The following is a 16859-nucleotide window of genomic DNA, read 5'->3' on the forward strand; positions in this document are numbered from 1 at the left end:
CATGCCAGAGCAAAGGAAGAGTGTGAGGAGTCTGTCCTCTATGGAGGAAGGAGCAGCAGAGGCAACATGTGATGAACTGACCACAACACCCATTTCCCAGCCCTTAGGGGAAGAAGGTAGAGAATCAGGACTACACGTAAGCCCAGGAAGAATGGAGGGGTGGGGAGACAGTGTTTTTAAGGTTTGGTAATAAATCCAATAATTTCCCCAAGTCAAGTCTGTTTTGCCCATAACAGTAATTGGTGAGTGATCTCTCCCTGTCTTAATCTCAGCCTTTGAGCCTTTTGTTATATTTTCTCTCCCCTATCCACTTGAGGAGGGGAGTGATAGAGTGGCTTTGGTGGGCACCTGGTATCCAGCCAAGGTCCGGCCACCACATTTGCATGCATGGAAAATAAATGATAAATGGTTTATTTGCAAAGGATACAGTGTATATATTACTAATTAGGAGAACCCCATAACAGTCAGTTTCATAAGCCATGGAGAACACCTCTGCCATCAAACTTCATTCCCCTCTGCATTCAGTTAAGTCTTAAACAGCTATAACATAATCAAAGTTAACACAACCTAAATATCCTAAATAGCAAAGATTCTAACCAAAGATACCAACTATGGTCTGTCTAGCTATACTGATAGTGAAGTAGACTTAGTGGGACTATTCTATTGATGTGTTAGAGTGGATCCAAGATTCCAGCTCACTACCCAAACTGGAAGAACTAGGCAGTGGATGTGGATGCACCAACTTCTAGATTTTCACCACTAGAAGATGCATAGCACACATGCACAACTTTACTAGCCACCACTATCTTAACACTGCTTCAGTAATTAAGCTGAAAAGCAGAGTTCAAAACCCTCTGAACCCTAGGAAAATGACAGCTAATAAATGAAGAAGCATTATCTGAGTTGCAGCCTACATTAAATTAGCTTAATTGTACTTGGCTAAATGATATTAAATTAGAATGTGCAGCAGCTGTGCCTATAGTGAGATTATAACAAACAGGTACTCTGAACAGGTTTTGGTTCAATTTTAATGCTTTTGTGCAACCCTGGTTAATTGGAAAAAAATGCTCAACTGTCCTGGGTAACCCAAAATATTATTGTATTCCATATCTATCTGTGCAATGTCATATGCCAATATAGTTACTCTCTCTTCAAGAACTAGTGGTGAGAAACAGAACCATGGAGGTTGGCAGATGCTGGGGTCCTTTTAAGGTCAGGTCAGAGACACTCAGGCAGAGGCTGTCTTGCCCTTTCTCTTTCGTTCTTGCCAGGAAAGCTGAGGCAGGTCTTTGGACTGTTTTTTTTTTCCTTTCTTTTTTGCTGCCACCACCCAGGACAACCAGTCATGGTGCCATGCCAAGAAAAACAGAACAGCCCCTGCTCCATATGGTTGCCCCAGCCCACCAGCAGTATCTGGTTGAATCAGAAGGATACAGAGTCTGAGTCATCCTAGCTGGCGGCCTGCTGCTTTTGCTGAGGAGAAGGCATAGTCCCTCCACGAGTTCCAGCTGTGAATCCAGTTCTAGCTGCCAGTTTTTGGCCGCCTTAGTCAACAGAGCTGCCACCATCAGAGAGATAAGAGGGGCATTTGGCTGTTTTTTGGAGTCTAGGGTTTTTTAAAATTTTGCCCTTGTTCCCTGTTAGTTGTTGTTTGGGGGAAGAGGGAGTTTTTGCTATCACGGAGGTTCAGTTGCTGTGCTGCTTTTCTCTATTTGTTCTCTCTCTTCACACGTGGCGGGGGGGGGGGGGGGTTGTTGTCCACCATTTCTGCCTTTAACTCTCAGACCACGATGTTGTCTACAGAGGGCACCATCTTGGGGGAGGGGTTTCTCCACCACTTTGTTTTCTTTCTTCCTGGGGAGTCCATGAGACTCAGCACCTTTGTATCTAGTGATTATTATTGTTATTTTTGCCTGCTGCTGTTTTGTTTTTTAGTAAACTGCCATTTTTTCACTTATATCTTCTTGCATGTGTCTCACCTTATTGGTGAAGGGGGAGTGGTTAAAACTAAAAGGAGAGGTAACTAATTTTGGAGTGTCCACCCCTTAAATAGTCTTAAACCAAGACATCAACACAGTGCAAGACGAAGAAAAATTGGAACAACATATTAGTGCCAACCACATGATGCCAGGGTAGACATTTATCTTCCCTAATTATGTTGTGTATTTAGTAGTTAAGTGTGGATATTCTCAGTTCAGTCAGAGAGAAAAAAAGAAAGATTTCTGCCAGGCTAAGCCTGGGAAAAAGCCAGAGAGGAATGTAAACCATCTGTTATCTTATTTTCTGTTCATATTGTTTATAGATATGTTCTGCCACACTGACCTAAGTCCAGTGTACCAATCAGGTGAAATGCTTTTACCTTAAGACCAATGGAATTAATGTTCACGATGTTCTCTATAAAAGAGAGAAGTGCTTTTGAATAAATGCTCATTTGCCTTCTGAAATCGTATGAGTCATTTTGCCCGTCCCTGGCTCAACAGCGTCACTTAAGAGTTGAATATTTTTATGGTTACATGAGAAAGATGCATGCTGTAGAAAAACACCAGCAGAAAACAAGAGCTCACATTTCATTTTAAATTTAATTTGTCAAACAGAAGTTATTTATATACAGTGTGTATTGTAATAATTCTTGTAATAGAAAGTCATTCAAATCTAAAATATTAACTGGCTGCATAGCACATTTGACATTATTGCCCATTTCAAGAGGGAAAACGATAAATTTCCAATAAATTTTTCTGATTTGGATTCAAAAGTGTTCAGATATTGAACATGCCTTCTTTAAAACCTATGGACTGAAAAACTTTTCAGACCACAGTTTAGCTGAATATTTCCCATTTCATCACAACAAATCACAATATTGTCAGTTTTATAGAAAAACAAAACCAAAACATGTATCTGAAGCATCCAATAAAAAAGGGACACTAAATGGAATAAAAAGGTTCCCGTCCCCATTTTTGCATTCTGAACAGTGATTTCAAAAAAATATTTTTATCAAAAAGTGTTAGTATATTGACTCTGTGACAAGAAAGACTGAGTAGGTAGGGAAAGGAACAAACAAAAAAAATCTCATTTAATTAGTTTGCAATATTTTGCAGCAATTTCTTTTATTTTGAAAAAAGGCATTATTACAACTGACCACAAACAGAAGAAATCCTGGCTATTTTACAGTTATGGGTACAGAACTTAAATATTCAAGCTTGTGATGCAAAGTGGCAAGGTGACTGTAGTATACAATGTAAACAAATAGATTTGAAACGTGAACAAATGTCCTTGAGAATTCTTTACTAAGAAAACAAACAAAAAAAAAACCTCCTCCTCATTTCTTCCTGAAACATGATCACAGGTCTGTGTTTAAAATCTCATTTGCAAACATAATTTAAACTGTGTTCACTCTAAAACCAGTTTTATGCAATTCAGTCTGAATGGGGCAGTGTTGAGGTCCCTGTAAAAGTAAACATTTTCCATTTCTTAAAGAGGGGAAAAAACCCCAGAAAACACCCGCCACTAACATTTGCAGCACAGTGCAGCAGAAATTTTAAATACAAAAATATTTTTCTGTTGTTGGGATAATAGACCTTGCATCCTGGAAAGAAGTAACAATACTATGACTAACAATATCCAGTCCATATCTTTCAAGTCACATAAGGCAATTACTGTGTTAGTTTACTGTATATGGCTAAAAGATGGTCCAGAAAATGGCAGTCTTTGTTATGTTTTCCGGCTACTCCATGTATGTTCAGGTGTACTTTTGTGATCTGATGAGTGTTCAAATGGAGATCTGTGTCCTATAGGAGATCTTGACCCATAAGGAGACCTCTGATCTAATGGTGATCTTGGGCCACTACCAGAAGCTCTGTGGTCTATTTGCCAGTCTGAGTGGTACCTACAATCTCTGGAAGATTTATGATGGATATACTCTGAAGTGGAACGGTGATCTGAATATATCCTGTGGTCTGAATGGGAACGGTGATTTGAATGAGGCCGACTGTCTTTTAAACTTCCTTCCAGGTTTGACCTGTGATCTCTGCTCCTGTGGTCATCCAGCTTTCTATGTTTACCATCACTATAGTATCTGAAAAAATTTGCTTATTACTGAATACATAGTAAGGACTACAATTATGTCAATTCAACAGAACTGCATAAGAGAAATGTCTTTGCAATTTTGCATTACTTAGAAAAGATTCACTGGTGTTTACTACAAGCATAGTGAAAAACCAGGAAAGGAATTTTTAGCAGAACAATTTACCTGCTGTCTTGTTTATAGTGATCCCAGTCTCTGTGGTCTTTTCCATTGCTGAAGGCTGAATGGGACCTTTTTCTCGAGTCATTTTTATTATAAGCATCTTCCTGATGCTTGTCCTTATGATGATCATAGTACTGTGACAAATGTCTATCAGAAGAACTGTCCCTGCTACTGTCATCATGGTTTGTATTCTCCTTCAGTCTTTCAACACCTGTTTAATAAAGCAGAGGTTATAAGAAAGCCTCATACAGTAAAAATTATTTTCTTCACCCATTCAAACAGCACTTCTATCTGTCAGATTTAAAGCAATGTGAAAGTGGCATTATAGTTTGACAGAAACAATATCTAAATTATTGAAAGATAAATGAAGTAATGTGAGCAAACTGAGAGAGACCTCAGAAGGAAACAGAAGGCAAGCAAGCTAGAAACATAGATATGTAGGACTGAGAAACTAAATTTTTCAACCTTACAGACTGAATGGAGAAGATCAATGTGGTCTAATTGAGCAGGGAGTAGAAACCAGGTGCAATTAGTAGAGCAATTTGAAACAGAATGGTAGGAAGTTCTTCTCTAAGGAGAAAACCCTAGTGAGAACACTAGTTTTAGAGGTACAACTTCTTAATGAAGGTTTTTTAGTGGTATTCCTAAAATACATTATACCTATTATTACCATACTATTGTTATTATATATAAAATTTAAACCCATGATAATATACTCTAGGTTTTATATAACATGATATAAAAAATAGTATTACAAGAAGGCAACTCGGGGAGCATAGAAAAACAGTATTATTTTCAATAGCAAAAGACGTCCCATATAACTGATTGCTAACCATAAATTCAGGGAATATCTTTATTATGATATGGTGACATTACAACTGCTACAAACAGGTATAGAGCCTCCAAGAAGTTTACAACTGTTGAGTTAGCCTCTCTCCCTTCTCAAAACTAAATACAAAAAAGTGTGGGTTTTTAAAAATTAATTTACTTACTTTAAGAGAATAGCCAAATAACTTGCTACTAAAATATCTAAGTGCCAAATTCAGTCCATGCTCAGTTGAATTTCATCAGCAAACTAGTGAAGTTATGCTGTCAGCCTATCCCTATGATATCCATCAGTATGGGAGTACTAGGAGACAGTTTTATTTCATTTTACATACCATCATTTAAGATATCCAGCACAATAATATGTTCCAGATTTCTTACCTGGATTTCTAATTACATGTGTATTCATGTTGTTGCTAATATTCTGGTCACTGTGCTGCTAAAAGAGACAAGTACAAAAATTGTCATTGATAAACTACAAAGTTGCATCTGAATTCTTCAGAAAATATTCTAAGAAAACAAACTAGTTTACTATGAACAGTAAAATACATTTAAAGTGTATTGAGTGAAAACAATCGACACTTTATAATAACAATTATAAAACTTAGAATATATTTATGTATATTTAGAGAGTCTAAAAGTATTACCTGAGATTCTTGGCGTTTTTTGATTGCATGTTTATACAGCTTGTGCAGCTTTCTGGCATCAAATTCTGTAAACTTAGAGACAAAAATCCACAAGTTTCTGAGGAAAAAGAAATAGAGGTTATAATTCTTCCATGTATTAGTTTTTATTGTGTCGTACAACAGAACACGGACTTAAATGAAATTATTTCAACAGTACTTCAGTAAACTGAATTAACTGGAAAGTCTGTTACACAGAATATTGTCTAGCTGCACAGCAAACATTACTTAGCTGTATTTCAAACTTTTCAGAAATTAATTACTTTAATAATTTGCCATTTTGTGATATTTAGCACAATGACTGAAAAATGCAAACTGCATGAAAAATAGTATTAATGGCAGTTTTGTTAATAGAATGATTTGGCAATTGCATAAAAATGTAGTTTTCAATTTGTTGTGCAATTCTTCTGAAAGATTACTTGAAATATGTCAGAAAACGGGAGTATTTACTACTCAGTAAAGATTCTTCTGAACTTTAAATCTCTTGTAGTATAAGAAATTTGACCTACATGCCCAATTTCCTACAGATATCAGGAATAGGATTTTCCCATGAAATTCCAAAGCCTGGTCAAAGCTTTTGAAACCAAATGAGAAATCTGAAAGAGGATGGAAGCAGCATGCCAAAATCTTTGATCCTAATCTATGCTATGAAAGAAGAAAGCAAAGCAAAACAACACTTTTGGTGTCAAGAAGCCAAAACCTTAAAGACAAGATTTGCTTCTAGGATTGCAGACATGTCATGGTTTGACACTGGCGCAATGCCAGCGCCCCTATGGAAATGCACTTTCCCAAATAATTGCTGTGAGATGTGATCAGGAACAGAGCAGAGCAGGCCCAAGCTTAATAACAAAAGAAAAAAACTTTATTAAACGACTACTATTATAAAAAACACAGGCACTAAATACAGGATGGAGACCCTCCAAAACACTCCTCCTCCTCCCACCTAATTTCCAAACAAACCTACAGTAAGACACCACCCAGGATTCCTGATCAAGTTGCCACCTTTCAGATAATCAATACTCAGTCCCTCAAAGGAGAGAGAAGTCTCTCTTGTACCACAGACTCCCCCAGGAAACACAATTGTCACCCTTGTATTTCCATGTCACACATGGCAACCACCCGGAGAAAATCTGCCATGGTGACACTCTCTTTTCCATGTCACAGTGCTCTCACCACCGTGCATGGACAGACTGCCCATAGGGCTCCTTTAAGGATGCTTTGCCGCGGACCAAAAGAGACAACAGTTCAGCATCTCATCTTGGGACTACAGTCCATTTCCCCCTGGGGCCGAGGGTCTAAGAACAGAGATCATCTTCTTCCTGAAGACAGAAGGTGTCACCATTCCCTCCTCAGCTTTTCTCTGTTCTCTCCATTTCTGTGCTGGTGGTTGCTGAAGCAGGTCTCTTTGGTTCACCACTGCATCCCCCTAAAATGCAGTTTCTATTGCAGGAGAATTTGGTTCAGTCCATGGCTAACAAGAAAAGTCCAGCCACAAGCCACTCCATCATCTCCTTCTACCCAAAAATTTCCTCTTCCAACATCTCAGATCCCAGATTGTCTCTCTTCTACTTCAAATCGAGGAGGAGTAATATTTTACAAAGCCTTCATTTCCCAGGAAAGGGTTAAAAGTTCAGACTCCCCAGATGACTGAAATCTCTGCCCAGAAGCCAATTCCCAAGGCCAAGGCTGGGAACCTTCCCCCCCCTTCTCCTTCTCCTTGCCGGCAAATTTACAGGTGCTGTCTGCCAGCAAATTTACAGGTGCTGTCCGGACTCTCTGTCTCTTCCCTCTGGGGGGGGGGGGGTGACGACAAAGGCATCTCCGCTTCTCTCCACCCTTCCGTCCACAGGAGCTGTCCCAGTTCCAGTCCTTTGACCCCTCGGCTCACCTCGACCAGGCCACATGGCTTCCCCTCCCCCACCCAGTCTGTGGCTGGGCAGGGGAGGTCTGCACTGCACTCTGACCGGAACCAAAGACACAGCTCCCCTGAGAGTTCTTGATTTTAACCCCCTGTGTTCTCAGAGGCGTGTCCATACCTTCAGTGGTCACTCCAGGTGCCAATATCCAAACCTGACCACTGATTGGTTTGACCCAACTTCCTGAAAAAATTTACTTCCATGTCAAACCACGACAAGACACCAGATCTAAAGTCTAGAATTCTTTTAGCAAAGTTTACAGGTCGAATGCTTAAAAGACTACAGAATAGTACTGTTCTAACTAGTTTTTAGTTCAAAAACATCTCAAGTGTGTAGGCTCAAGAAGCATCTATCTGCTCTTTTACTGTGATGATTTAAATACTATAGTTTTGGCCTAGAGGTTTGCAAAACTAGACAAAACCTGCAAATGGTGTGCCCAATGACATCTGTATAAGAAATATAGCATGAATACCAAATTGTATGTCTTATTAAAGATAGATAAAACACATATTTTAATAATCTATGCATGGTACTGCAGCATTACTATGAATTAATATTATAGTAGCTTTGCTATACTCATTCTTCACTGAAAGGGTAGTCAGGCATTGAAACAGGCTGCTCAGGAAAGTGGTGGAATCACCATCCCTGGAACTGTTCAAAAAATGTATGGATGTGTCACTTTGAGGCATGGTTTAGTGGTGAACACAGTGATAGTGCTGTGTTAACAGTTGGACTCAATGATCTTAGAGATCTTTTCCAACCTTAATAATTCTATGAGTCTATGATCCTACTATGAATGTCCATTTAAAGAAACATAACATTTACCAAAGTGTCTTTAAGACATGGATATTGTTTTTGTATTTCAGTTCACCCCAATATTTTAAAATAAAGCAAGTACAAACAGCAGAAATATTCTGTTAACAGTCTGCAAGAAAATGAAACACTTGACTGAGTTTTGTATATGGAAGTGCAATCATATTTGCAATCACAAAGGATTAAAGTGCACATTATGATAAAACTAAATCTAACTGCATTAATAACTTAACAAAATATAGCAAGTTTACAAACTAACATTTTTCTCAATTTTTCCAAAGTTATCACCTCACAGATGCATAAGAACACTTAAAACTCTTATTTCATTTTGAAATACATTTCTGAGTATGTTATGATAAATGTTTTTTATCAAGTCAGTTAATATGATTTGAGTTTAGAGTATATTTTTTAAAAGAATAAAGGATTCTGCAACTCAAAATCATTCAAAGTTCAACATACACATTTATAATGGCCTGTTTTTAGCATGAATAAAAACCAAAACCAAACGTCAATGTTGAAAAAGGCAGATTCTTTAATGATAAGAACTCTTTTCCACTAAGCATGAAATATACTCTAAATACAGTTTTCTCTTTGCATTTGGTTTTAAAAAGAGGACTCCACCTACTGGACAAAATGCATTGCTATGCAAGTATAAAAAAAGTGAAACCAATAAAAGCTGTAACCACTTATAATCTTTTCATAAGTCCTTATTTAATACAGAAGAAAAATAAAATAAATGGAGAATAATAAATGAGAAATAATTAAAAATTATTCTACTTAACATAAACTATTATGAATTTCCCCTTTTCAAGAAAAATCATGCAGAATAACTTACTTTCTCCACTGTTTAATTTGTTCAGGATTTGCGTACTCCTTTAGACATTCAGTAATGTGGTCCCCAATTTTGATTAGGCACTGTCTAGTATGCTCCAGCTGTTCCCTTTCAGAAAGGCCTTTCTCTGGTCTATCCAATTGTTTCAATGCTGCTTTAACAGGCCTCATTCTTTCTTTGCACTGTAAAATTTTAAATAAAGGAATACATTAATTCAAAAATAAAAATATTAAAATCATAAAACATGACACCCTTACACAGGCAAAGACAGTACTGTTGTAAGCCAAATGAAAAGCAAGTCTGCTCGCAGCTCTTTTAGTTTTACTATAAGATTTCATTTGGAAAAGTAGCTTTTTAAATCCAGTTGAAAATTTACTCCTATATGAAATTATTAAATTGTATGTAACACCTATTAAAGATTTAAGAAAGCACTAAGTTAATATAAAAAATTTTCCGAGGGAAAGGAATTACTAGGTTTTACAATCATGGGTTTAACTTTCAGCACAAGTATATAGGACAAGAGTTATTTTACTTTTTAGAGCCTTGAAAGCTATACAAACTCAGTGCCAAGATTAGGTATGAGAATGTTTAATATATTTTAAGTAGATGCTTTCTGCAACAATTAAACTTGGCATTCAACAGAGGATCAGCATTCCTTCTCTGCGCAGCTTTTAAGCCTGAGTTCTATGCAGATACTAGGATAAAGCTAGTTTAGGTGTGCCTAAATTAGTAACAGTGATGACAACATGTACTCATAGATATATTTCATAAGTGTATGCTTGAATTTTCACACTAATTTAAACATGTCAATAGTAAATACAGATAAACCAGTTAGCATGTTTTAAATTATAGACCTTTGCTTGGAAATACCATTTAATCACAATGGCAAGGTAGATGAAATGCATATTTTTACCTGTCACAAGATAGACAAGAAGTCAAATGAGTTAGCCTCAACAACCCACAGCAGTAATTTCCATTTGAAAATATAAACATGCTAATTATATTGTATCTGATCATGGCATAATGATAAATATACCTTCCAGAACAGAGGGCCTGGACAAAACAATGTTCTATATGCAAACCCAATCTATAATTGCTCCCACTAAGGAAGGAAGACAAGTCTATATATCCAGAATCAAAAATATGAGGGATTTTGGAGAACATCACAATCGCTGTGTCAACATCTAGGGACAACAAAAATCAGTGAAGCTGTTTCATTACCAGATCATGCCATTAAGTAATTAAGCAGCTACATTACCTATTGCACTAAACACAGCTTAAGCAACTTTTAAAAAGACAGTTTACAAAGTACACTGCTTAAGTGTAGAGGTGAACAGAGAAGCACAATTGTACATGGGAATTGTGTGATTTTCAGTCACCTAGCCACTCACAAGATATCCTGGAAATAATAGATGAATCACTTATAACATCATTTAGATTTAAAAAAAATGCAAAACAACAACCCCCACATAGGTAAACTAATCAGTACCATAGTGATGAGAAAACAAGATCATTTGCTTCTTACAGCCAGCACCACAGTAGACCCAGAAAACCTGTCTAGCAGTAACAGACAACTGTTGAAAGCAGAATGATAGAACTTCTACAGCAGAAAAGTAGCTGCTCAAAGCAAATTCTTAGCATCCTTCCAAAGTCCCCAATAAACCTATAAAATGTTACATACCTCCCTTTTGTTCTTCCAATATTGTTTCTGTTGTGGACAAAAGTAGTGATATAACTGAAATTCTTTTGGTATCAGAGATATTACTCCAGCAAGATATTTCTAAGGACTTTAGGATTTGTTTCTTCCTCTGTCTAATGCAGGAAGTCTGTAATACTTCAAGAGCAACTTTCTCTTGTTAGCTTACAAAGACCAAAGGGGTATTTGATAAGGTCAAGTCAGAGACTACAGCATCTGAGCATCTGCATTAAAATTCATTAATTTCTGTTCTTTAAGAAGCAGTATCCATGAATTATTCTTGAGGATGGATCTTCACAGTCTGTATTTTAAAACTATACAGCACACGCAACTAGACAAATACTCTTCACTATACTGCATAAATGCCATAAAATAAAACTGCTAACCTGAAAACAAAACTGAATTTGGTATAGTGTCAATAAGACTTCACTGATCTAAGATTTTACTGGCAATAGATATCTGTATTATAATACCTAATAGCAGAATCAAAAACATCAGAAATTGTGCTCATTTAGTAAATCAAGTGTAAACACTAAGTTATCAACAAGGGACTTACCACACCGAATGTCCTCTGATCCAGTTCCTCAGATTCTTCTGATTTTGGAAGTGTTTTACTAGTTGCAGTAATATGAACTGGAATATCCAACAATGAAACTTTTTTATTTTTTTCTTTATTTTCAGATTTGAGTTCATTTGCCTAAGAACAAAACATGAACATTTATCTGATAAGCAAACCTTATTTTTGGGCTGAAATGATACTGTAATTATACTGTAATTAGGCAATCACTGCATTCTCTTCAATAATAACAAAAAGAAAAAAATCTTCATGCAGTGATAGTACCTTTTATTTTCTCTCTCGGAGGGATGGGAGAAGGAGAATGGACAAGTTTCTTGCACCACTTGCACTTTCAGTCCCACTAAGCTATAGATCTTTAAAAAAGTAATTTCCCATTTCATTTGCTTGTCCTTGTACTTACAAGTGGCAAAAATAAAACTTCACATGATGCAAAAGATTTCAGTGAAATTACTGATCCAAAATATCTTTTCAACTCAAAATCATTCACAAAAACCTGGTGGCCTTTTCTAGTGCTATATAAAAAAAAATAAAGCTAGTTACCTTTTCTTCCTTTACTTCTTTTTCTTTCTGTGTGGATTCTTTTAGTTTGTTTTCTCTCTTTTCTTTAATATTTTTTAACTCTTTCTTATTCTCTTTTTCTTTTTTCTCTCTTTTTGAATGCCTCTTATTTTCTTTTTCTCTTGTCTCTCTTTTTTCCACAGCTTCCATCTTTATACCAATATCTGGCTCAGGCTTTTCTTCATTTTCTTCTGCTTTTATTTTTTTATGTGGACATTTCACTGAAACAATCTTATCCTGAAATACACAAGCATATATGTCACATCAAATGGAGTTTCTAACTATACAAGTTTTGCAACCATCAGATTAAAATGTACTTTTTTTCTGTGTGTGATTTCTTTAGACTTAGGTTTAGCACCTATCAAATGGAGCTGGATGCAGTTTCAAAACAAGATGAGGACTACTCACTCATTTCCTTAATGTGACACAAAACAAGTATTGATTGGGCAGGGGTAATGGGGGTGTGTGAGACATTAAATCCATTTAACTTTTCTATTACGAAAGAAATCTGCTCCTGTAAAAAGTAGTTAAGCTGAAAGCTAAAAGCAATAAGGAAGTAGACCTCACAAGAATGAGCTGATTTTTCAGGGCATGGTGATGATAAAAGACTTCTGTTCTGGTAATTTTGTTCCAGTAACTTTTGTGTGACCCTGAATTAAACAGTCACAGCCACAGGAGAAGGGAACAGACTTCCAACTTTTGAATTTTCAGAGATGTTTTGAAGAATCTAGTGTCTTTTCAGCTACCTTCAAAATCACAAAATTAGGTGCAACGTGGCCCCTAAACCCAATCTGTTGGTTTTGTTTTTTTTTTTCCCTTCTCTCTAGTGGTTTCTGCTGTGTGATAAATAAATGAGCTAACAAAAACAGAGTCCTAAAGAAACACATTAGAAGTAATAAAAACATAAAGTTGAGTAGCCTATTAGAACAATATCTATTGAATAATAGTCAAACTTAACATCAGGAAGTCCGTGGGCCCTGATGGGATGCATCCACATGTGCTAAAGGAATTGGCAAACATCACTGCTAGGTTATTCGCAATCATCTTTGAAGAAGGACCCAGGGAACTACAGGCCACTCAGCTTCACCTCAATCCCTGGAAAGGTGATGGAGCACCTCACTCTGGAGGCCATGTCTATCCCCATGGATGATGAGAAGGTGATCAGGAGTAGTCAGCATGGATTCACCAAAGGGAAATCATGTTTGCCCAACCCAATTGCTTTCTACAATGGGTTAACTGGCTGGATAGATGAGAGGAGTGGATATTGCCCACCTGGACTTCAGAAAGGCTTTCAACAGTCTTCCTGTGACATCCTCATATCATAGTGGACAGTGAGGCAGATTGAGAACATGGCTGAAAGGCAGGTCTCAGAGTGTTGTGATCAGTTGCAGTCTAGTTGGAGGCCTGTCACTAGTGGTGTCCCCTAAGATTCAATGCTGGGCTCAGTATTGTTTAACTTGTTCATCAATGACTTAGATGAAGGGGTAGATGCCTCCTCAGCAAGTTCACTGATGATACAAAGCTCGGAGGAGTGGCTGATACCTCAGAGGGCTGTGCAGCCCTTCAGAAGGACCTCGACAGGCTGGAGAGACGGGCAGGGAGGAATCTTTTGAAATTCAACAAGGGCAAATGCAGGGTCCTGCATCTGGGTAAGAATAACCCCAGGTACCAGTACAGGCTAGGGGTGACCTGCTGGAAAGCAGCTCTGTGGAGAAGGACCTGGAGGACCTGGTGGACAACAATCTGTCCATGAGCCAGCAGTGCCCTTGTGGCCAAGAAGGCAAATGGTATCCTGGGGTGCATTAGGAAGAGCATTGCCAGCAGGTCAAGGGAGGTGATCCTGCCCCTCTATTCAGCCCTATTGAAGCGCATCTGGAGTGCTGTATCCAGTTCTGGGCTCCTCAGTATGAGAGAAACATGGAACTCCTGAAGGGAATCCAGCAGAAGGCTACAGAGATTATTAGGGGACTGGAGCATTGCACTTAGGAAAAAAAACTGAGGGAGCTGGGTCTCTTCGGCCTGGAGGGGAGAGATCGGAGAGGGGACTGTATCAGTATCCCCTTATCTGAAGGGAGGGTGTCAGAGGATGGAGCCAGGCTCTTCTCAGTGGTGCCAAGCAATAGGACAAGAGGCAATGGGCAGAAACTGGAACATAGGAAGTTCCACCTGAACATGAGGAAGAACTTTACTGTGCAGGTGACTGAGCACTGGAACAGATTATCCAGAGAGGGCGTGGAGTCACCTTCTCTGGAGATATTCAAGAACTATCTGGACACAATCCCAAGTAACATACTCTACGGGACCTGGCTTGAGCAGGGAGGTTGAACTAGATGACCTCCAGTGGTCCTTTCCAACTTGACCCATTCTGTGATAATGAAAGCCCTGACATACACAGAAGCATTCACTTGCATGTCTCAAAACACTGTTTATTTATGCTGTACTTTCTAGACAATCTTGATTTTTTTTTCCTGAGCCAGAACAAAAGTCGCTACCTGAAGAATCATAATCAGTAGTAAAAATAGATTAGTCAGAAACATTAGTTTTATATTTAGATTTTAAAATAAAATTGCATTTCGAGAAGATAAAATGCTCAAGTCTTTATATGAATGATGTTTACCTCATTATATTCATCATCATCAGATTTTTCTGAGGGTGGTGATGAGTCACTTTTTATTTCTTCTTTAATTTTTGCAGCCATTGTTGCTCTATTCTTCTTACTTCTTTCTTTCTTCCTCTTTGAATTGCCCTGAATGTAAATTAGCACCTTTATTATGTCAACTAACAAGTGTCTGCATCACAGTTGCAGAAAAATATTTTGGGTTTTATGTTAAATAAAGCATTCAATTTATTTATTGTCACTAATGACCATCACTTTTCTCAGGATTGGAGACCAAGCCTAATGCAACAGTAAAGAATATTTACAAATAAGGGAGAAAAAAAATTAAACTTGCAATACATTCCTTGAGTTAGTCTCATATAATACAATTACCAATACAGAGAAAAATGACACAAAGAAGAGTGGAACTAAGAATAAAACAAGTATCTGCTGACATTCCCATAGATATATTATGTTATCTCACTACTGAATATTAAGCTTAACTTACTGCACCAGTAAGTCTTTGCACTTCTTTTCTTGCAAGGTCTTTATTCAGTAATTTAATTAGGTAATCTGCACGGGTCTGCAACTGCTTTGCCTGCGGTTTCTTATCTGGGTCATCAGGTAAAATCTGAGGAGAGCAATGGTAGCATCAACTACAAGTACACATTATCAGATTAGGAAGCTGCTAGTGTGGAGCACTGGGAACAGAAAAAGTTAAATTAAAAAAGTAAGTAAAAAAACAATCCACTCCAACTATACCTGACCAATATGCAGGCAACCTCAAGGAACGGACAACTTAAACATTTTATTGTTACTCAAACACACAACTAATGAAGTCTTGAAAATATTCTCACAAAATTTACAGTCAGCTCAAGAAACTAGCCTCAGATTTCTGTTTCCACTCCCATAGTTCATCTAAAAAATTCAGAGCTCCTGTACCACTGTCATCCACAGATCTCCTAGTTCTGCTGTGTGCTTCTGAACACATTAACTCATTACCACAGGATATGCAGAAGCCAAAAAAAAAAAAAAAAGAGTGGTTTCATAAAACAAGCAATTAATGGAAGGCAGGGGCAGGATATCATTAAACAGATTTATATACAACCCTGGCTCCTCAAATCCCAAAGCTACAGGTTGGCAGTACCATTCTGTTTGCTTCACTCCAGTATTTCCCTAAGTGTTTCTCACTACTTCTAAGCAGCCATTGCACTACTAATCTGACAAATACAGCAATTCTCATGTTGCAAATGAAAGTCACTTTCAAGCAAAGAAAACAGTGATAGGGAAACCGAACCAAAATCCCCAAACCAACTTCCCTCCAAAAGATCAAGAATAAAATTACAGAATTCTTAGAATTATTTAGGTTGGAAAAGACCTCTGAGCTCATTGAGTCTAACCTTTGACCAATCATCACCTTGTCAACTAGACCATGGCAATAAGTGCCACATCCAGTTGTTTCTTGAATACATCTGGGGATGGTGACTCCAACACCTCCCTGGGCAGTCCATTCAAATGTTTAACAACCCTTTCCATGAAGAAATTTCTCCTGATGTCCAACTATAATGTCCCCTGGCACAGCTTGAGGCCACGTCCTCTTGTCCTGTCACGAGTTGCCTGGGAAAAGAGGCCAACCCTCACCATGTTACAACCTCCTTTCAGGTAGTTGCAGAGAGTGATAAGGTCTGCCTTGAGCCTCTTTTTCTTCAGATTAAACAACCCCAGTTCCCTCAGCCGCTCCTCATATGACTTACTCTTTAGACCCTTCAGCAGCTACATTGCCCTTCTCTGGACTTGCTCCAGCACTTCCATGCCTGTCTTGAAGTGAGTGGCCCAAAACTGAACACAGGATTCGAGGTATGGCCTCACCAGTGTAGAGTACAGGGGGACAATTACTGCCCTGGTTCTGCTTCCCGCACTATTTCTGATACAAGCCAGGATGTCATTGGCTTTCTTGGACACCTGGGCACACACTGGCTGACATTCAGTCAGTTGTCAACCAACAGCCCCAGGGCCTTTTCTGCTGGGCAGCTTTCCAGCCACTCTTCCCCAAGCCTGTAGCGCTGCAGGGGGTTGTTGTGATCAAAGTGCAGGACCCAGCACTTGGCCTTGTTAAACTG

At 38.1% G+C, this 16859-nt stretch overlaps 1 protein-coding gene across 9 annotated transcripts in view; it reads right to left on the minus strand.

Annotated features, from left to right (window-relative positions):
• Window positions 1-2560: 2560 nt before the first annotated feature.
• The window catches only part of LOC137464305 (chromodomain-helicase-DNA-binding protein 1-like), a 105440-nt gene continuing 91141 nt past the window's right edge, over window positions 2561-16859 (minus strand). For 7 of the 9 annotated variants that reach the window (XM_068175590.1, XM_068175583.1, XM_068175588.1 and 4 more), the window contains 9 exons: window positions 15248-15370; window positions 14761-14889; window positions 12126-12380; window positions 11565-11705; window positions 9316-9494; window positions 5716-5812; window positions 5450-5507; window positions 4247-4454; window positions 2561-4072 (listed from right to left, as the gene is read on the minus strand). In XM_068175590.1, the coding sequence (XP_068031691.1) occupies window positions 3709-4072; window positions 4247-4454; window positions 5450-5507; window positions 5716-5812; window positions 9316-9494; window positions 11565-11705; window positions 12126-12380; window positions 14761-14889; window positions 15248-15370 (1554 nt within the window). In that variant the 3' untranslated portion in view covers window positions 2561-3708. The remainder of the gene's footprint in view (window positions 4073-4246; window positions 4455-5449; window positions 5508-5715; window positions 5813-9315; window positions 9495-11564; window positions 11706-12125; window positions 12381-14760; window positions 14890-15247; window positions 15371-16859) is intronic. The other 2 variants (XM_068175589.1, XM_068175591.1) reach the window with 2 other exon arrangements.

The sequence above is a fragment of the Anomalospiza imberbis genome, chromosome W, assembly GCF_031753505.1.
Source record: "Anomalospiza imberbis isolate Cuckoo-Finch-1a 21T00152 chromosome W, ASM3175350v1, whole genome shotgun sequence".
NCBI lineage: Eukaryota > Metazoa > Chordata > Aves > Passeriformes > Viduidae > Anomalospiza > Anomalospiza imberbis.